Source organism: Dermacentor albipictus, chromosome 5 (genome assembly GCF_038994185.2).
Source record: "Dermacentor albipictus isolate Rhodes 1998 colony chromosome 5, USDA_Dalb.pri_finalv2, whole genome shotgun sequence".
NCBI classification, from domain to species: Eukaryota; Metazoa; Arthropoda; class Arachnida; order Ixodida; family Ixodidae; genus Dermacentor; species Dermacentor albipictus.
Window position 1 is genome coordinate 24031186 of NC_091825.1, and position 21908 is coordinate 24053093.

A 21908-nucleotide genomic window follows, 5' to 3' on the forward strand; every position below is an offset into this window, starting at 1 on the left:
GCTCAAAAAAAAGAACAAATATAACAACGATTCCCCTCTGGTGGACAGCACCCTGAGTTGTCGTTGTCATAATCTGATGTCGGTCTTTGTCTTACTGCAGTTGCTTATAATAGCAGTTTGACGGGTAATGAGGGAGATATATTCACAATCGAGGTATTTTGTGCATGCGGTAGACAAGTCATTTTCAACCCAACTACGCTCGCCCTCAAACTACCATGAGCAGAGCAATGTAGTATTGTTCCCATTCAATAGCTGTGCCTATACCATCGCCGAACCCCTTTGCTCGGCGAGGGTGCAGCTGTGGTAAAGGCTATTGAATGACAACAACAATTTCCTGGCAAAGTGTGGGAACTGTGATGACATTTCGTCTGGGTGTTGGCTTTAAGCATTCTCTTGTCTCCCCGTAGTACCATACTGTCTCTCCTCTGCGCTGTTGCATGTGAGTACAAAAAAGTAAGTGCTGCACCTTCTGCACTACTTTTGCGGTGGGTGGGGGTGGGCAGAAGGGGGCTAACGCGTAATTAGTCTTCCAGAGGGCATTGTGTCGATGGCCAGGGTGTTTCAGTGGGCATTGTGACGGCCAAAGAGGTCCAAAGAGTATTGCAGCGATGCCCACGAAGTTCTCGCTAAAAGGACTCGCACACGCCTTCCCCGCGTCCCTCTCATGTTCATTATGCACGCTCTCAAACCACCAACCGACGCGGCTGGCAAGCCAGTGACAGCAGCAGCAGCAGAATTGGAAAAAGTGAGGGAGGACGCATAGAAAGCTTCGCTTTAAAATCTGGCAGAGCGCCCCTGTGCACGCTGTAACCTGCAATCCAGAGATCTGGTGTTTTGACAAAATTCAATTTCATTCTGCAAAGTATTTCTTTCCCGTATTCAGCATGTGCACTTGTCCTACCCGTCTCGCGAGGGGAGACGGGCGAGTCTCGCGCAGGTCTGCATATGCCAAGACATCGCGAACGTACTTGGCAGGTGGGCAGTAGCGCGCACACTTGAAAAATGCCTCACCACTGTTCCGTGAACAAAGATGGGTCTGCAAATGCCCCGCCAATTTCTGGAATCTCGTTATATCTACAATGATTGGCTTGATATCCTATTCATGCATGCAATAATACTGTCTCCAATTTGGGAGGGGAAATATTTCAGTAAATACCGTTGTTAGTCGGTGTTGTAAATACTTTATGCATCGCAAGTTGTACGTTGGTTCTCTATACTTTCTTAGATTATTCTCCCTTTCCTTTTGAGCACTTCGTTCAGGCAGCTGTTTGTAAACCAGTAGAACGTTCCTTTACTATACAACTACAAACTTAAGTTTCTTTTTGTACAGCCAGCTTCGTAAATTGACGCAGACGCGAAGCCATGAGCGTTTTGCACGGCTCTTTCTTCAGATGCTGCTTGAGCAAAGCATTGTGGTGGGTGAGAAGGCTCAAGTTTGCCAACGAACCTACCTTGTTTATAAACTTGAAAGAAGCAGAACGAATTGGGGTTATTGATTCGGCGAAAGAAGGTCAGGTGGGGTCAAAGCTTCTCGAATCGGCGTATCTTTTGTCTGCGTATGGTTCGTCGCACTCTTTTCTGCTTGTTTTGTCATGCTTGAAAGAAACCTAGACGACCGCACTGCTTTAGAGCAATTGTGGCGCGTCCGGCTGCATGCTGTCACGTGGCCTATTCATTTTGCTAGATTCCTGGTGTCCCAAAAGCAAGAGCTGCACTAGTTCTGCCTTGCTGAAAACATTTTGAACATTTTTCTTTTGGTTAAGTATTCAATACTAGAAAAAGTAGGTGCGCGCTATTGGATTCCGCGGAATTTGTGCGTGACGACATTTAAGAACTGTGTGCCACCTAGAACACTGTGACTTAATAGATAGTAGTGCTTCAGCAACAGGTTTTTCGCAGGACATATTTAAAATGGCTTATCGAAACAGACAGTGAAACGGAGGGGGACTCTCTTCAGGAGTTTTGTCGGCTTTGAAAGCCCGACATGTCTCGGGGGGGAAGAGCTTGGGGTAAGGCAGGGCCCATTTCTGGATCCGCCACTGGTTTTTAGTGCCGTGGGACACGCCGTCTCTTCGTGCAACTGTATGTTTGTGAATGTGATAAAAACAAACAAAAACAACCTTGCACCCACCCCCAATATTCTTAGTCAGTGCACCCTTTCGGTGGGTAAAAGGGTGTTATGGCATCTAGAACTGCCCTATGCTTCGCAAAAAGTCATGATGATGGGATGTTTCTTGAATGAAAACACCCTTCAAGGGTGTTATGATTCGCAATTCTCACCATCAAGGGTGTAAATTATTTTCCTGTGACCAGTGCCCCATTTGACCACTCCGTTTTTTTATTATTAATGACCTTCTTTCCGCTATTCAGAATTCATCATTCCTTCTATAAGCCCATGACATCAATATTTTAAAGGCAATTCATACTTTAGATGATTTTCGCTTCTTGCAGTTTGACCTGTTTTGGTTTTCTTCGTGAATGCTGCAAGGATAACCACACCTTGAATGCTCTTAAGGCGACAGACATGACTCACACGCAAAACAGCAAGCATTTCTTTTTCTGATTCCGTAGATGATCTACCATTGTGTAAGGTCTGTGAGGGCAATGGTCTCAGTGTTTTTTTGTGTTTTTTTTAAACACAAGCTCACACTTTTCGGCTCACACTTTTCGGCTCACACTAAAGGCGTTGCAATGCGGGGTATGCACTCTCATGGCCTTGTTCGTAGTTTATCAATCGGATTCGATTCTCGTAAACTATTCCACAAGTGGCACACAAAAATCTGTCTTCCTCAACTCGAATACGCGTCGGTTATCTGCAATTGCATTTCTAGATCCAGCAGTGACATTATAAATGGGATCCAGAACAAGTTTCTAAGAATATATTATCGCCGCTTTGCTCACACTGACACTGGATGTTATTCCAGCAGTGTTGTCGTCGCCCTTACTTCGCTGCCGACGTACTTGCGCTGAACTTCTGCTTCTTTTGAAACACCTTCACGGTATCCTGTGCATGCATCAAACTATTCAGTTGTATCATGTTTCCTATTCCGTGCAAGATCACCAGAGAACGTCGACCTATCCATGTTCCTGCCTGTCATAACAAAAGCTCAACCATATACAGAATGCAGTCTTTATTACGCCTGTTTTTGTGATCTCAACATTTTTCATAACTCGCTGTCATTGTTCTTTTACGAGCTTTGCGTTGTCGTGCCATAGTTTCAGGCATTGTTCAATTGCTCTCCTCGTCGTTTTTCTTTTCTCTTCACCTTGCGTCTTGTATGTGCACTTTTTTTTAAAATTGTTTTCTTTATTGGTTGTTCTTTTCTTCTTATATTACCCTGCAGTTCCTTTGGAAGTATGCGTGCGCAGACACTCAAATCATATAGTTGTTCCTGGACACGGCAAATATTTGATTGATTGAGACGTCCGTGTGAGAACGCAAAGGGCAGCCTCCTCAAACACGCAATAAATTCCTGTAAATCTACGATGATGAATTTCCAGACAATTGCGCGGCCGGGTCAAACATACGAAAGTCATTGGGACACTGAATTTGAATAATAAGTTAAGCTGTGCCCGCCGCGGTGGCGTAGAGGCCTTGGCGTTGCGCTGGTAAGCACGAGGTCGCCGGAACGAATCCCAGCCGTGACGGCCGCATTTCCACAGAATCGAATGCAAAGTCACCCAAGTGCAGGGCATTGGCTGCACGTTAAATAACTCCGGGTGGACAACATAATGCGGAGCCTTCCTTAACGGCGTGCCTCATAATCGTATCGTGGTGTTGGCCCGTAAAATACTACAATTCTTTTTTTATAAATTAAGCTTTATTAGGAAAATACGTTTGTGCAGTAGCAAAGCGGCAGCTACATTTATGGGAGGTGCCTTGGTACGAGCCAGGAAAGACGCAAAAACGAAATACGAGATGCGACGCCATCTTTAAATTCTCGTGCCAGCTCGTCATGACGTCACGCTGAGGCAGTGGCGCTCGGGTTCCAGTGTAAACTTCATGCGGCGAAGTTTGGTTTTGGCATCTTCCGCTAATAGCCAACCGCTTTTCTTTTCTCTCAAATGAATGGAAATGTGACTTTTTAAGGTATGTAGCAAAAGGTAAAGGACAGTTGGGCGAGGGCGACTTGGTATGGCAACATATTCTTGGTTTGTAGCGCGTTGTCGTAACTGCGGTTGTAAACCTTTGTTTGAGGACACAGAAGTCCTTGCAAAACACAAATGCAAAACTACATGCAAAATAATTGAGACATTTCATCATAAAAGATTGGAAGAGATTTCTGTTAGCCAACCAACAAAATGATGAAAGTTCTTTACGACTGTGCGAGTTCGTATTGATAGATTTATTACTACTATTGATAGTATTGATTGACTGATGCTCTTTAACATCCGTTAAAATTAGACTAAGGAAAAGCATTAAACCAGTTTGGACCGATAAGGTGCAGTTAACTGTTCTAACACTATTTTCGTTAATATTGCTTTAAGAAGATAATTATAGGAAGAAAAAAAAGTGAAGGAGAAAGTTCGATCTTCTTAATTTTGTTCCCGAAAATTAGTGCCGATATGTACATATGACGTCGTAAATTTTATAAGTATTTTCTTGTACCTAGGTCATTGCGGTGGTGTAAAAGCTATAGAAGGTTGGTTAGTTGAGTCTTTGGCTTCTCTAGAATGTCATTCAGTCCATCCGAGCAGATGCTTTCATCTCTTGGTGAGCTGATACTTCAAGATTGCGTCACTACCCGTGTTTCGTTTTTTCTTTTTTTTGCGCTTCTGCTGGCTTTTGCTTCCAGCTCAACTTGACCCGGCTTGACTAATGCAGCTGAACTTGCTTTTTGCTTCTTTAGTGTCCCTGTAACGAGGGACACAAGCGTTGATGCCGTGGAACCCTTGCCCACTCTTAAGTGCATTGCTGGGTATGCATCACGGTTCATCCGGAGAAATGAAGCCACTGCAGCTGAGGCGTCTGGCTCTGGCATATGGCGTCTGTTTCACGCGTATCTTTCGCCTCACCAGTGCAGCAGCGAACGAACTCTCATCGGCTGCGCGCTGTTTCTGCATGCCTGCCGCAGGGCTGGCCCGTGTACGTGGCGTACCGGGAGCTGTTCGTGCTGGTCCCGCCCCTCCTGGGCCTCAACGGAAACCTCGAGATGACTCTGGTGGCACGCATGAGCACGCAGGTACGTCGCGTGGCCGCGAGGCGGCGCTCGCGTTAGTGTTTCGCGTTTCGAGTCAGACGCGATCGGAGGATTGGTGGAAGTGGGGAAACAACAAGCAACGGAGACGTACAAAAGCACAGTTCGCAACAGGGAATCAGAAAATTTTGTTGTGGGAGTTCATAGTATTTTTCTTTCTTTTTTCTTTGTTTAACCTAGATACGACTTTACGCAGTATAATAACAAGAGCTTTGTTGCGCAACCCACCACCCGTTTCGAAAGGGGATACTCATAACATCCATCCGTGCACCCGGGTAAGGTGGACGACGCTCTATCCAACTATGTTACGTGCGCCAGTATGGTGACAAGCAGTCAGTAATGGTCATCAGTCATCAAAGGAACAATTTCAGAGTTGAAAACTCTCGATGTTGTTGTTTCTTATATATATTTTTTTCATTATACAGATAGCCGTTGCTAGAACCTTAGCCAGTCGCTAGTGATCGATTAACGCAAGAATGAGCGTAGAACATAGGCCCATGTAACAGAAACCTTGAATGCACCCATTATTCAAATTGGCATTGATTTTTCCTTCTTATTACGAGGAAGTTGTTGTAGATGTACCTGGTTTCCTAGCAATTGGCTGTTTTCGATATATTATATCAACTTCTATGTACCCAAGCACTGGAATACTAGAATAATTAACTGCAACTTAGAACAAAGTGAACCCATTAGAGACAAAACCATAATTGACAAGTTATGCGATAACAAAGAATGGCTGAAGCACAAGCGAATGATACACAGGAATTGCGTGCACGGCATATTAAACGTATAAAACCGCGCCAATCTGGCCTCAAGCTTTACCAGGAATGTCACCTATTTCGTGTGAGTTAATGCTTGCCTCTGCGGTGCACATATTTATTTAAACCTATAGAATATCTATGCATAAGGGCACGCGTCGAGTCAAGGTTCTGAGAGGAGGCTGCTTTTGTGGCTGCGTGACACCTCGCGCGTAAAGCAATGTTCCGTTTATATTTTACGAAGGAACGCTGGTTTCATTTTAATCGCCCCACAAGGCAGCAGAGGGTCGCGAATGCACTCTCACACCATTCCAAAAAGCCGCTGCATTTTCGTTGCACTTCAGCGCACTAAAAGTGCTGCACTAAAAATAAATGAGGGCGCGCTCTGAAAGCTGGTCGTTCATATATGCGCACTCGCTGCACGATCCGTGCAGATTATGCTTTTGTTTGTTTGTGGGAATTTGGTAGAGGAAAAGTGTGGCTTCCAACGCGACGTGTTTCGGGAAGACCTGTAGCTTTCGAACGGCTGCCCCATCGTGCAGTCGTCTCCTTGCAAGCTTTTTCTTGGCGTGCGTGGCGTTGCCGTGCGACTTCTCGCGGACCGGATCTAAAGCTGTGCTGCCCCCGCGAAAGGCCCATCACGGAAACACCCGAATAACTCCACTTCTCGCCTGTGTGTAACCAGGAAGGAACAGATAGTGTAGCCTGTTTACTGTACATTGCAAAGGGCAACCGGCTCGAAGCAAACCTGAAATAAGAGGAGTAAGGCGTACGTACAACCGCCTTGCTCCACGTCGCGTGGAATTGCTACGTTCACCTTACATAGCCAGACACGTTATTGCCACCTTTCGGGCAATCTACTACGACGTGCATTTCCGTGTCCTGAAATGATCGAGGCAGCTACCTCGAGTAGCATTTTTTTTTTTTTCGGACGGAGGCACACGGACGAAGCGATAGCAGCTCGGTCTGCAAGGCCACAGCAGACCTCGTACTATAGCGTCACGCTCACGCGCGCGCACGAGGCAGCTTGCTTGTTCCCAATGTATGAAGCATCGATTATGTACGAGCGCAGTCAGTTAAGAGTGCTGCGCAGAACGAGAAAAGCGGTAGCCGACAACTACGCAGCCGGGTAACGTGGACACCGGTAATTAGGGAGGCTACCGTGACACACTTCTATCCCCGGAGGACGAGTGTGGCTGCCTTACTCAATAAATTTACCTCTGCGTTATCCACGAGGTCATAATTTGCGCATCTGCGCACCGTCTATATTTTCTTCAAGTGGCTACACTTGAATATATTTTACGCGAGACAGTGTGTGGAGCATTCCGCGCGATGCCTTAGCGACAAATTGCTGCACTCTCCTCTGGCTACTGTCTCCAGCCCAGTGACGATACTTCGACGCATTCCTTTTATTACGAAGCACTCTTGTTCAAGTCAACACAGCTTATGGCGTGTATCTGGCCGTTCCCGAAGATTGTACAGTTAGAACAAAGGCAATTAGCGCTTTGCATAGTCATGAATTACTTCAGCCCAAAACAAATTTAGAAACTTTACGCCTCGAAATCAAGTGCGGAGTACTGATAAATTATTAATGACATCATTGCACTGCTTCACGATCTGTTTTCGCATCAAATGGCCGGCACCCCTAGCTCCAAATTTGAGGTCGCACTGTTCACAGCGCGAAGGTGCGCTCGAGTGCGGTCCGGCTCCGCTCGTGTTGCACCTGCAACTCTGTTTCTCTAGCTCTGCCCTCGGCGGCTGCAGATTGCCAATGACACACGTACCCATTGCCACGGGATATGTGTACGTGCATACATACATACATACATACATACGTACGTACCTAACAAAGCAGTAAAATCAATGTTAGTGTCCTCTTGAGGCGATTTATTGCAAGCACAATGCGTTGTAGAAAGTTTTTCTGTCGAAGGAAAATAAAGATCGACCCTGCGTGTTAACGATTTTGTCGAGGACGCCGACACTTACCACCAACATTTAATTAGAATATATCTGGTCATTGCAATAGTAGCTGCGTGTCCTCTAGATAAACTCTCCACTGCAAGATGGCGCCAACAGTGTGGTTGCTCTCATGTTCGTCTCCAGTATGCCAACAGGCTAAAGCTCTATTATTCGCCAGCCTTTTAGAGCGCACCTCATAGGCGCCCGTTCCTGCGTTGAGCGTCGGCGTCCCTCGGCGTAACCAAGAAAACGAGCGAACGCCGAGCGCAGCGAAGGATGAAGGACGGGGAATGCGAAGAGAGCGCGAGGAAGAAAGCGCAGCAGGGTGCAGCGCAGGCGGGAAGTGCAATGCCACGCAAGGAAGGGTCCGCGGCGATGACCGCCAAGAGATGGCGTCAGAATGGCGCGCCGTCGTCTGTTCACCGATGGCGTCATCGATAGGACAAATGTGGCGAGCGCGGCCAACGATGCCATATAAGGACACAAATCGCTGCACGAAAAGAGCTCTGTCGGTGGCCGCTGCTGAGAATCGCGTCTATACTTCACCCACGCGCTGCCTCTCGCGATCTGCCGATTAGCTAGGCAGTCACGCCACACTTCGCTCCACGGGCGATGTGCTGCACGCGGCAGATTGTCAACGCTAGTCACGTCGTTCTCTTCCGAACAAAAACAGTGTACCTATATAATTATAATACAAAATGTTGACACGCGAAATGAAAACACGTGTAGAGCTGCGTCAAATTTCGCGTTGAGGAGTACCGTAATTATCAGTGATTTTTTCTTTATTTCGTGGTTTCAATCTTTTTCGGGACGCCTGAAGCTGACAGCAATCGGAGGAAAATTTAAAGCATCTAATCAAAGTTAAATGCACCACCAGGCGTCATGTTACGTCATGACGACATGGCGCTGAATCATTACATATATGGCCCCTGTAAATTTTAATGACCGCGACGTTGCATTGTTGTCCAGCGAAACATAGCTAAACTATCCAAGCCACCGCAGCTGCTACAATACCCTTTATAATGTAAAATCGTGATGGTTGCCTATATTTGACAATATGTAGTAGATCCGTGTTCGTTCAGCGTAGAGTACAATGCCAACAACCTATAAGGCAACGCTTATCTTTACCCTCATGTGCGATCTTACATATTGTGAATGTGCGATCTGCGCTGAAAGAAGGCTATGTGCGCAATTCTTTCAGATTCACACAGCCATCTTCAAGCCTGGCGAAGAAAAACACGGCGAAGTCAGTATTTACATGTGGACGCATGCCAGACAACTTGCTGAAGTGCAGACAAGAGCTTCTTGTTCGGCAGTCTTCATAACAAACGTTGCACCTTCTCTTACAGGTTAACCTTGACCGGCTCAATACGATAAAAAGCCAGCTTCGACAAGCTGCAGCCAACATGGCTCTCTTACAGGTGCGTTTCATACAGATTGCTTGATGCGATTGTGCAAATCTGATACACATAGGGCAAATAAAATTTAAGTACTTGAGACAGTAAATTCGCACTTTGTTCCACCAGCGCTTCAAAATAGGCAACAGATCTGGATTAAGGCCGATCTGCCATGGTTGATCATCAACGCGTTATCTCAGGCACGGAAGTTTCGAAACATAAAATAATGTCTGTTACTAGCGAAAATGCTGCTATTGCAAGTCTCTTTGAACAATCCATATTTAGTAGCTGCGCTACTAAACATTTTCCACAGCTGAAAATATTTACCTGGGGGAAAGACTAAGAAAATAGAGCACACAAGCTAATCTATGTCCGTGTCCTCCTTTGCTTTTATAGTCCTCACGTCTTTTCTTTATAACGCTGGAAAAAAATATCGTTCTCGTACATTCCAATTGGCGCGCATTCAGTCGCTGTAGTATGAAGGCACGCAAAACTGACCAGTAAGGCTGAAAAATTGTTGGTGTCGGATTCACTGCGACAATATCAATGCCAGAAATCTCGCAAGTCGTTTCAAGCCAAAATTCATAAGGCTTGAGTGCATACTCGGGTGCGTTTGTGGGGAAGCGTAATATTTTTTCATAGCATACACACGGCGATCCGTCTCACTCTGGATGCTATCTTCTAATCCCTTTTACAAGATCTCGTTGCACCATACTTCTCATAGCGCTTGATTTTGTGTTTGACCCTACCGTTGTTGTATATTTCTGCACAGATATTCTCTTTCTTTTTTTTTCCACGTCCAGTGCCAGTCGACGGTGGTGGCGCTGGTGGCATGCGGGCTGGCCCTGGCCAAAGGCTTGGCGCGCCACGGCAGCGGTATCACCCCGCTCTACGCTTGCATGCTTTGCGCCTGCGGACTGGCCGCTGCCAACGTGGCCAGCATGGTGCTCGGTGAGTAGCCACTACTGCTACTCTCTTCGGCGCTGGCGCAGGCAACATTGCGTACGCGTGTTATGGTCACGTCGCAGTGACGGTGAAAAAGCTAACACTGTCAAACTGCTAAAGCCTTTTTTTTTTTTCGAGGGGGGGGGGGGGCAATTTCGTGCCCAGGAATAGAAGCGTCATTCAAAGCACACTGATTGCGACGTCGAAAATCTCTCCTTGCGGGTAAAATTGGTCCGCTATTTAAAGATATTTATTATGGGGTTTTACGTGCCAAAATCACTTTCTGATTATGAGGCACGCCGTAGTGGAGGACTCCGGAAATTTTGACCACCTGGGGTTCTTTAACGTGCACCTAAATCTAAGAACACAGGTGTTTTCACATTTCGCCACCATCGAAATGCGGCCGCCGTGGCCGGGATTCAATCCCGTGACCTCGGGCTCAGCACTGCTACTTAATGATGTATCATCGCGAGCACACACTATTAGTACGGTATGCGCGGTGATATTATTAGCAGGGTCGCTCGCTCTGGACACATATTTGCATATATAAAGTCTATGCAGACTCATATACTGTAAGATAATGGGAAAAAAATTGCCTGCGAGATCGTCCTTAAATGTCTATCACCAAAGGGTATTTACCGCAAAAAAATTCACAATAACTAATCGAGTTTTCTGTTAGGCGCACCTAACAGTGTCTTTGTTGAAGTGCCCCGCCAATATGTCCATGGTTAACACTGAAGCACGGCGGCGTTATCATCACATACCATGGGGGCAAAAAAATGTTTTTGTAATTTGTCGGCATAAATTTTTTTCGCGCGCTAAATACAGATGTGATCAACTTTTCAGAAAGTTGGTTGCCGGAGTTATTGTACAGAGTGGCGAAAGCTGTCAACATTTGCTTTTAGTTGTTTCATTTTGGCGGCAGGAAACCGTGTTTGACAAACGTAAGGCTGGTTCCTAGGTCATGCGAATTTTTAGCGTGCGGGTATGTGTGCGTAATTTTTCGCAAATTCGAATTATCAATTCGCAAAATAAATAAAGTGACCCAAACTTGAAAAAGAAAGCCGCTTAATTGATAACCCAATTAAAGCGCTTGCAGTATATGTGTCACTTGAAAAGTGTGGAATTGAGCAAGGCACGTTACAGCCTCTTTCTCGGATTGTATTGAATCCACGAGAGGGAGCGTCGTGGGCACGTGTGCTCCGCAACCTATTTCAGCACAACCAGCCACGCTTGCCAGTCCAGTAGGCCAAAGCCACCGAGATTTCGCTGACGGGTGTATAATTGCATCAACGAAGCAGTAAAAGTAAATTCTGCCTCCGGCGGAACTGGGGCCAGGTATGCATGGCGACGATATGCATGGCGACGATATGCAGCTAGTCATATCGTCGGTGACTCTGTACTTCTTGACAATACACTATTAATTTGGGGTGTGCTCTAGCTGTTACTTACCGTTTGTCAGTTTTGTGCTTATGACCGCAGCGAAATCTGTGTAATATATGGCAAGCAAAAGTCATCACGGGTAAATTTCAATGGTATAAATAAACGGTTTTCCTCAGCAGGACTCGGTACAAAGTCGAAACTCTCCGGTCAAGATCAACTGATTCGTGTGACAGGATCGTTCGAAGTCGACAGGATCACGACGGGATGTAGCATCTGCCGGCTGCTCCCACGGTTCCCGTATTGTCGTACAGGCGGCACGCGGAGACACTGGTGTCGGGCTTTCCTTTGCTCGTAGCTCTGTAGTTCCAGTGCAGCTGGGTTAGGTTGACAACACAAGCCGGTTTCTCCGCCCGCGGGTGGAGCGAGACGTGGCTCAATGGCGCCAAATCACGCCGCACATAGGGGAGCCGCAGCCTGGCTTCTCCCAGTGCAATTCGGCGCTCAACTCAGTCACGATGCAAAACGGTTGCAGCAGAGAAGCACCGCCACGGAGAGGAGGAAAGAAGACGCACGGGTTGGTGTGTTCTTCGTTGTCTGCGGAAAGTCCGTTTCGCCACGTGCGTTGGACGAGCTCAGGCAGAGACCGTCCGCGACCACGTCGGGCTCGCCCGCAAACTGATTACGGTCCGCCGTCTCAAATGCGGCTCATGCAGGACGCGTGCGTGTGTGTGCAGGGGCGTTCATGACGACCGTGGTGTTGGTGGCGCGGCGGTGCGGCCTGAACCCGGACAACGTGGCGGCGCCCATCGCCGCCTCGCTGGGCGACCTGACGACGCTCACGCTGCTCTCGACCATCAGCTCGAGGCTGCTCGTCTGGAAAGGTGAGCACCGGGTGATTCGCGCCAACCGTCAGCGCTCGCTGGTGTGACAGCCTGCCCGTTGGCAATATATACCTGGGGTTTCTTTTTGTTGTTGTTTTTGAGATGGTCAAACATTTTTTTTAAATTTGGTGTGGCAGGTAATACAATTCGAGTTCGTTGAGCTGGTCTACTGGAAAAGGCGGGCATTGCTTGCAAAAAAAGAAAACTTGAAATGCATAATCGACAAATTCACAAAAAGCCATTGAATAAGTATTTCAGTAATTACCGTATGCGTCGTATTGCAATATACAAATTCTAGCGGGTGAAACTGCAAGGCATATTCACTTTAAAATAATTGTGTGAATGGCCCCACTTACGGGATATGCGCCGTCAAACTTGCGGTAGAAATACACTGTCGTTCCACTCACTTTCATAACAAAACGTAGTTTTCTGCATTGAAAAACCCAAAAGTAACTGGAAAGCCCATGCATTTCTCCGCAAAACTCAGGAATTATTATCTCGAAACTGGTATCATCCTGATAATTCCTTACGTGGATCCGACTTCCAGTTTCACCCAATAGAGTTTTTAAATTGCACTGTGTGGCAAAGGTAATTAGTTAAAAAACTTGAATAATATTTTTTTAAAATTAGACTACTAAGCATTTCAGTTTTTTTTTTGCGTGTAAGTAATGTCCGCCTATTTGAGCAGAGCAGCTCATGGAGTAAAATCGTGCGATCTACCGCAGACAATTTTTAATAGCTTCAGACGTTCTAAAAAAAAAAAACCATGGTTATACGAGGGCAGGTATTTGCATGGGTGAGGCATAGGCCTTTTTTTTCTTTTTCAAACAACATAACTGCGCCTGTCAGAAATTAGCATTGCGCCAAAAGAGAGCCTAAAACACTCTTGTGCACACTATTACATAGCTGATGACTGCCTATGCACATGTTACCTAAGAGTATCCCACCTACTCCATCTGCCACTAGCCTGTCAGAAGTGAGAAAATCCGGGAAGTTGATTTAAAACATATATTAGGGGGCATTAGGCAGAACGGTACATTTTTGAGGGAGGTGATCGAATGCTAAAGATGAAGAAATCAAGCGCTTCTCTCCATTTCATCTGTTCTGCCGACAGGAAGTATGCCTGCAGTTGTCAAGTTAGATGAAAAAGTGCTGTAATATTGCATTTCTGCACCAGGAGACCTGACAGTGATTTATGCAGTGTAATAAACAGGGCGATCACTAACTACCATAAAGTTATCCATTTCAGTTGTGCGTGCTTGATACGCTGCAATACTTTCGTAAAGTTTAGAACGCCACCCGTGCAAAAGAGCAATTACGACGAGCTTACTTGGCTCTCCTTCATGTGTCTTGAAGTTTTTCACGCCGTTCGCATTAGAACGTTTGGCCACAGCGAACGTAAGACATACACGCAGTCTTGCATAACTTGGTGCTCGCCGGCCCAGTAGGTACATCTTAATGACAGCCAAAAAAAGGGTGCAGACACTGTGTGCATTGTGTGCGTTTGCGCTTTTCAGGCTATCAGTAAGGTAACAAAAATCAACGCTTGGATCTGGGGTTTTCATAATCACATGTCCCATATAATAGAACACGTCTTCATGAACTTCTTAATTTGCTTTGTGAAAGGAACGGAGTACATGAAGCGACCATTTTTGCAGGTGACATTAGGGAGCACCGCGTCTTTCCAAGCGAAACAAGAAAGTCGTAAACAGAAGTGATCGCCCAATGAGCGCCCACCCAGAACAGCGTTGTCGAAGCGTTGTTGTCAAGTGGCTCCTCAGCGGCTTGAATGTTTCACTCCTTGTTGCTTCCCATGTTCCCTCTCGTTTTCAAAAGATGATTTGCTGCGTACTAGTCACTTTTATTGTTCGCTCTGCCCCGATGTTCTTTTAACAATCTGGCCTAGCGGTTGTCGTATAATTTGTCTTACTTCACAAAAAAATATCGCAGTAAAGGAGAATGCTGCATATTGTGAACATCTTTTCCCTCATTCGCTGTCTGCGGCAGCGTCTGAGGTTTACACAGTTTATACAGGGTTATAATATTAAGCTTTACAGAATTGTTTTAGAGATTACCTGTGGCAGATAGCATAATAATTGTCCTTGAGCTGTATTATCCGATGAGGCGCAAATTCTTAGCACAAGAAATAGAAAGGCATGTTTAACTAATTAACTTCTTAATTACTTTACGGCACATATTGCACATATATGAATAGTAGCCGATGAGCTTTAAAGAAGTATACACTTGAAGTCAATTTCCAGGCTTTCACCAGTTTCGAGATGATATTGCTCAAGGTATGGGACGAAATACGTGGGTGTGCCAGTTTACTTTTGTGGTTTATTGTACAATACAGCGTTTTATAAAAAAAAGTTGAGCAATAGTGCATTTTTACGCCGATTTTAATGGGTCATATCTCTAGACTGGTGTCATTCTGGAAAATAATTTCTACAGGATACACCTTACAAGATCATCATCATCAGCAGCAGCATAATCATCATCATCATCCTATTTTGTGTCTTCCGCAAGACGAAAGGCTCTCCCTGCGATCTCCGATTACCCTATCCTGCGCCTATCGATTCAAACTAGCGCGCGCGAACTTCCCAATTTCGCCATCCAACCTAGACTTCTGCTGTCCTCGACTGCGTTTCCCATCTCTTGGCACCCATTCTGTAACCCTGATAGTTCACCGGTTATCTAACCTACGCCTTACGTTGCCTGCCCAGCTCCACTTTTTTTCTATTAATGTCAATTAGGATACCGGCTATCCCTCTTTGCTCCCTCATCCAAACCGATCTCTTTCTGTCTCTTAACGTTATGCCTAAAATTCCTCGTTCCATCGCCCTTCGCGTGGTCCTGAACTTGTTCTCAAGCTCCTTTGTCAGTCTCAAAGTTTCTGCCCGATATGTCTGCACCCGTTAAATGCACTGATTGTTCACCTTCCTTTTCAATGATAATGGTAAGCTTGCAGTCAGGAGCTGACAGTGTCTTCAGTATGCACTCCAACCCATCTTTATTCTTCTATGAATTTCCTTCTCATGATCAGGGTTGCCTGTGAGTAATTGACCCAGGTAAACGCACTCCTTCACAGACTCCAAGGCTCACTGGCGATCCTGAACTCTTGTTCCCTTGCCCTCACCGACTACATTTCTTAAATTGCTTATCACTCATGAAGTGAATAATTAGGAAATAATTAGTGATTATTTGCTAATTATCATACAAGTATTGCCCACGTTTGCGAATAACCCAGCTCAAGTACTACAATTAGGTTGTCTGGAATAGAAAATTTTCTATATGTCGTAAATTTTAAGTAATCCCTTCGTACAGTACGATGGAAAATTGCATGGCAAAATTTTTGATCCTTCATTTTTCTGCTGCTCACGCAGGAGTGTCGTCATAATCATAACTGTTACGTTTCTCCGCTTTATGTGCTGGCATTTACATTCATATCCGTGTAACCCCTTGGGTAACCCACACTTTCTCGTGTCTGTCTCCGCGTATTACAAATAATGTGTGCATTAGCGTACGATTTCTCTCACGTAAGCTCAGGCAGAAGTGAAGCAAAGGCCGCATTCACGTGCATTTATTGCGCATAATATTCGGGCGATGCTTTCCCGTAATGTTTACACAATACACTAACGTGTCAACGCTGCCAGAGGTGCCACTCTTTATTGATTAGATCACCTCTCGTCAAAAGTTGCAATTTTTTTTCATTTCAGACTCGCCCTTAATGACTCCGGGCGTGGTGGCGCTGAGCCTTCTGCTGCTGCCCTTATGGTTCTTCTTGGCCTTCAAGCACGAAAACACGCGCTCCGTGCTCAAGGTCGGATGGCCGCCCATACTGGCCGCTGTGATGGTATCCAGGTGCGCCTTCATTGCCACAAATCCTTTTTTTTTCTTTCAGTGCATTTGACGCTTGGCCGCCGCCATTTTGTTGCTCCGCATGATTCGCCTGGCAGAAAAATTCGGCTAGTTGGTTGTGATAGGCGTGATGTTTCGCAGCGCGAAAAAGAGAAGGCACGAAAGGCTGGACCAGTTAACTACGTGTATTTGACTGTGATTCGACAAGACAGCCAGCTGAGGCGAACCGCTTCCATGCCCATGGACGCATGTTTGAGCGGCTGTATGCAAAAAATTACGAAAGCAGACAGATTTCCGGTATGTCGGTTTATTGGTATTGGAAGCGAGTCCGCGCGAAGGCCTCCGGACTGGGGTGCCTCACCCTCCCCCCCCCCCTTAATTTATCATTGAGCGCAAATGATGGCACTTGTAAGCACCCACGCCAGACTGAGAAATGGTAGCCTTTGACATACCGCACTTACACAGCTGCTCAAATTTCTGTAAAGGAGTATATGTAATGTCCGCATCCCGGCACACTAAATTATGCGTAAGAAAGAAGCACCAAGTTTGCATCGACATTACGGATAGGCCGGTGGCTCGTTTGCGTTCAAAATGGCACAGAGGTGGCATTCTGCGGCGCGTGCAACCCGCTCCAGCATTTTCTAGAGATCCGCGAAAAAAAAAATAAAGAGAAGGAAAAGCTACACACATAAGACTTACAATGAGCGTAACTGTAAAGAGTTTGCCCGTATTTAGCGACGTGAAGTGTAAGCGCTCATCTCGTTCATAGAAATTTTTTTTGTCCAGTTTCAGTTTCCATATTTGCAGTTTCTTCGTCGTTGATGGAACTTTTAAAATTCACCCGTGGTATATAAGACATTGCAACCAGTAGGTATAAATGTTTCAAAGGGAGCTTTAGAACCTATGCTAAACTTCAAGCTATAGGCAACAACACTTAGTTTGCTGGTTAGTGTTTCTCCCTTTTTTCTTTTATTTATTTGATTTTATTTCAGTATTTTCGTTCATTTTTTTCTTCTTTTTTTCACAAGCACCGGTTTCTGCCGCTTCTTCTATTATCTCTTTTAGAGACACGATAAACCACGACCACCAGCGAAACAGGTAATAGAGGGCAGCTATGCATGCTGTTGACACGCCGGCTGACACACGGCCACACGTGAATGAATCGCGTGACACACGTGATTGACACATGGCCTTGTCACTGCCCTTGTGCACGGTACTCCTTTATTTTCAATTCGACGCCCTCACCGCTAAAACCCTTCGCTCGTTGCCGCTACCACTTAAGCCCCTTAACCCACCGTGGTTGCCCAGTGGCTATGGTGTTGGGCTGCTGAGCACGAGGTCGCGAGATCGAATCCCGGCCATGTGGGCCGCATTTTGATGGGGGCGAAAGCATCCGTGCGCTTAAATTAGGTGCACGGAAAATATTCCCAGGTGGCCGAAATTTCAGGAGTCCTCCACTACGGCGTGCCTCATAATCAGAAAGTGGTTTTGGCACGTAAAACCCCATAATAGAATTTTTTAAAGCCCCTTAAACTTCGTAACGTAGTGCCACGCTTTGAAGAATGCCGCCTCCTCCTCGCGTGCTCTGGCCGAGGTCTATGCCGAGTCGCTATTGGCCTTATAGCATCACGAATGCCCTCGCGCCATGCATCAGAGGCATTTTCGCTCGAAAAGCGCCTACGGAGTGGTGAGGAGCGCATGTTGGCGCCGTTGCTATGCTCGAGCAGAGTAGGCGGCGCCACGGTCGAGGAGGGGGCGTGAAAGAGGAGAAACGAGGAGGAGTGAAGGCGGAGGAGGATAGTGTCGCTCCTTCACGAAGTTTAAGGGGTTTTACCACCACTCGCCTTACGCCCTCTCCCCTTTAGAAGAAGCCCACCTACATATATACTGTGGACAGAAAAGCAAATGCGGCCTTGAAGACGACCAGTCCACTTGTCTAAACGTTGACTCCTGCTTTCACCTTGTTCTCGTTTTGCTCATCGTCTGTTATTTCTACCTCCCGCCTTCGCCGTGTTTTACGTGGACCCGTGGTATAGGTAGCACAATGCTACTTCTTGAGCTGGATTTCTCAGAGGTGGAAAGTAATGGCAGGAAAAAAAAAACTATATAGGTGTTTTACTAATTAACAACCTTTCGCTAATAAAGTTTTAAACGGAGTGCTTTAAGACACATATTGTAATTCGAGAATTTTAGCCAGTGATTTCGAAGGTCACGTCCACTTGGCGGAAATTGTGGGCATGACGACACCAGTTTCGACATACGCGTATTCAAAGTTTGGGAAAAGCATCGCTATTCCAGTAATTTTTTTAGCTTAGATGTATAAAACGGTGTTTTGACAAAGAGTAAACAGAACAACACTGCATTTTTTACAGCAAGCTTTACAGCGCTTACCTCAATATTGGTGCTCATTTCGAAATTCATTCTAATGTCTTGTGAAATCACTGGCTTCTGTTTATGGATTACAATGTGTGCGATAAAGTAATTAGTTAAAAAGCTCATTGGTGATTTCTTAATTCGTCACAGATGCATTTTGATTTCAAGTGTATGTAGCGTTCATGTATTGGAGGAATCCATCACCATGAGTTCATTTGCGCTATATGCCGTGTGGGATTTCTAAAATTTCGCTCACTCTAAAAAAAGAGCAGCGGGTACGATTATCACTGAATAAACATTTGGTTGTCGCAAACATTTGACCGTTGCAATGAAGAGAGAGCCCCAGTTCTTGCGAAAACGAATAACAGAAGTCACAAAGCACGTTCATGATGGAGCACACTGACGCCATTCCAAATGGAAGTCCACCTGCTCCAGTTGTCCACTTATCCCACCGTTGTTGAACGAATGCGGCGCCCTGCGGTGCGCACGTGGAACAACAACCATGTAGCAGCAGTCGGGCGAAATGTGTCTTCTCACTTTTCTATACGCTCACATTCCTCCTCCCGGGCAACGCAACGCTTCTTCAGCTGTGACGTCACGACGGAAGGCCAACTGCCCGTACTGTGCAACACGGGCAATGCCTTGCGCGTTCACGATTGTTTCAAAGTACGATTTTCAATAGGAGAGACAGTGGCCAGTTATCTTTTTTTTTCTCGGGAGGGCAGTCGGAAGCACACGGGAGTACGTGCCCGGTCTGCCACGCTCTGGCTACGCTATTGAAGAGATGGGGCGTTCCCGTTAGGTGAGTGAAACCCCGCAAGAAACAACTTCTAGACCGCAAAACACTTGCAGCCTTGGTGTCACGCAGGAAAGCGGGGAAACCATAGAAAAACATAGGAAAGCATCGCTTTTGGTCTCGCCTCTCTTCTTCTCAACACGCTGTCACGACTCAATGGGCTCCGGTGTTCTGTTGTCTAATACGTACGGGTTCCACGTGAGCGAGCATCACCTGCACGCTTCCTGTGTTGCGCGCGGAATTACCTATGCAGCTAAAGGCCATTGACTTACTGGCGTGTCACATTTACGTGTTATTATACACAACACTGAAAAAGAAAGTCCAGCATAAACCACAGTGATACTCAGCTGAACTAAGGAAATATTGCCAGTAGAAAACTGACGTTTGCAATAACTAGCCATTGATGAAAATGGCGAGCATTTGGGATGAAGCTGGTCATTGACCTTTTGTTTTTCCATTTGCTCATTTCTTCCGCCGCATGTTTGCCGGTCCGATCCGGAGTGCACTGAAACGACTTCCTCTTACGCGACCTGAAGTTCAAGTTTATTCACATTTTCTTACGTGCATGATAACAGCATTAGTGACGCTATTACATTTCGTGGTCGAATAGTTAATAAACTCTCGGGGGGACCACCTAATACTTTGAAGTATACATTGCAGCATGCCATAAAAGGGATACGTGGGCAATAAATATTAACAGAAAACCTGGGAGAAATGCAATAGTACAAAAGTAAGAGCAAACAAATGAAATGAAAACGCAATATATAATTTTGTGACAACATTTCTGTCACATGCAGCTTCGGTGGCTACATCCTGGACTTTTCCGTGGTTCGTTTCGAAGGCATCGCTCTTCACCTCTCCGCTGTAAACGGTAAGCGGGACCCGTCCATTGTGTGCTACTTCCAATCGATTAAGCTCGTAGGCGCGTTTGCATAATGCGCCTAGCAAAGTCGTCGCGGAACATGTGCACTGCGTTGCCCTTCGATCAACACTTCATTGTCTTTGATGCTTCAAAGGCAGCTCTTCTCCAGGGAGCGCCGAAAAAAAACAATACACCATGGTTTGTATTCTAACGCGACAGGCTAAGCGCGAACGCCATAAATCATAGGCGTGAACTTGCAACATTGTTTTTTTAAGTCCCGCGATAGCACGCATTGACAATGGGTAACCAGCGCCGGTCGAAATGTCCTATGAATTGTGCAACTGGAACACGCGCTGCTGTGGCCTCTTCCGGTATAGAGGTGCCACGACAGTGCCATTACATTTTGAATGGTAACAGACCTGTATCGGCGTCTGGTTTATCTCGACGGGCAGCCAAGCCGCACCCGATGCGAGCAACGCGTGCGCTCCTGCACGCCGGCGCTCAGTCAGGTCAGAAGCTGGACATGGAAAAATTTATTCTCGGGTTTTACGGACCCCAGCCACGATCTTATCCTGGGCAAGCTGTAGTAGGTGGCTCCGGATTAATTTTCGCCGCCTGAGCTTCATTGTGGCGCATGCGCGAAGGGGGCGCCCCCTTGAGAATGTGACCGGGTTCGAACCCGGAACCTCGAGCCCGGCGATGCAACGCCGTAGCCACTGGGTGTACCACCGTGGGTGGAGCTGGTCAGATGTTGCCCTAAAATGGGCGGCGAATTTGCTGTCGTCAAATCGCTGCATGTGCTACCGAAAACTCTCGCTGGCTAAATTGTGTGGCTAACGGCACTGCAGTTAATCCGCGAGGTTGTAACCCTCGTTGACTGAAGGAATTAATGCGAGCGATGGCGCCTGCAGTGGCATCGACATCGATGCTTGCGAAACAGCGCACAGGAGTGACATTGCTTTAGAACTCGGGACCTTTCAGAGCTCAGAAACTGCGAGAGTGCCCTGCCATCTGCGCTTTGGCTCTTGACGGCAAATTCAGGCGTGCATTGTAGCCGTCGTACAGCGAAGCACGCTCTAGAAATTTCTATTCTATGAATGACATGTTATCTGTGACGTGTTTTAATTTTTCCTCGTTTCAAATTCCGTACTCTTAAAGTTTTTGCCATCTAGAGACTTCAACACAGTTGTCTACAGCACGGAAGTGGTGTTTAGCGGCTCTGCGTTAGCGATGTGTAGATAGAGGAAAGGAGACAGCGGATGTATCTTTAGGCGCAGCCCACAATATTTAAAGTTTTCTACAGGCCGAGTTAGACGATCTCGTAGTGGGTTCGTGGAATTACGTCGGGCGTATTTTATTGGTTTTTCCATGTTTCAAGTTAAGATGCGTCCGGCATAAGCGCGGTGAACAGCTACGCTTCCGTCTTGCCAGCGCTCGTTGTGTGTGTGTATGGTGGTGCAGCGTGCCCAAGTCGGTGGCGCAATCCGCGCTGTGCGGC

General features: G+C 46.4%; 1 protein-coding gene across 11 annotated transcripts in view; it reads left to right on the forward strand.

The window, feature by feature from the left end:
- LOC135898303 (solute carrier family 41 member 1-like) overlaps positions 1 to 21908 on the forward strand; it is a 458169-nt gene that overhangs the window by 409462 nt on the left and 26799 nt on the right. For 10 of the 11 annotated variants that reach the window (XM_065427179.2, XM_065427177.2, XM_065427174.1 and 7 more), the window contains 7 exons: positions 5076 to 5183; positions 9117 to 9161; positions 9265 to 9336; positions 10116 to 10263; positions 12375 to 12521; positions 16238 to 16382; positions 20346 to 20419. In XM_065427179.2, the coding sequence (XP_065283251.1) occupies positions 5076 to 5183; positions 9117 to 9161; positions 9265 to 9336; positions 10116 to 10263; positions 12375 to 12521; positions 16238 to 16382; positions 20346 to 20419 (739 nt within the window). The remainder of the gene's footprint in view (positions 1 to 5075; positions 5184 to 9116; positions 9162 to 9264; positions 9337 to 10115; positions 10264 to 12374; positions 12522 to 16237; positions 16383 to 20345; positions 20420 to 21908) is intronic. The other variant, XM_065427175.1, reaches the window with a different exon arrangement.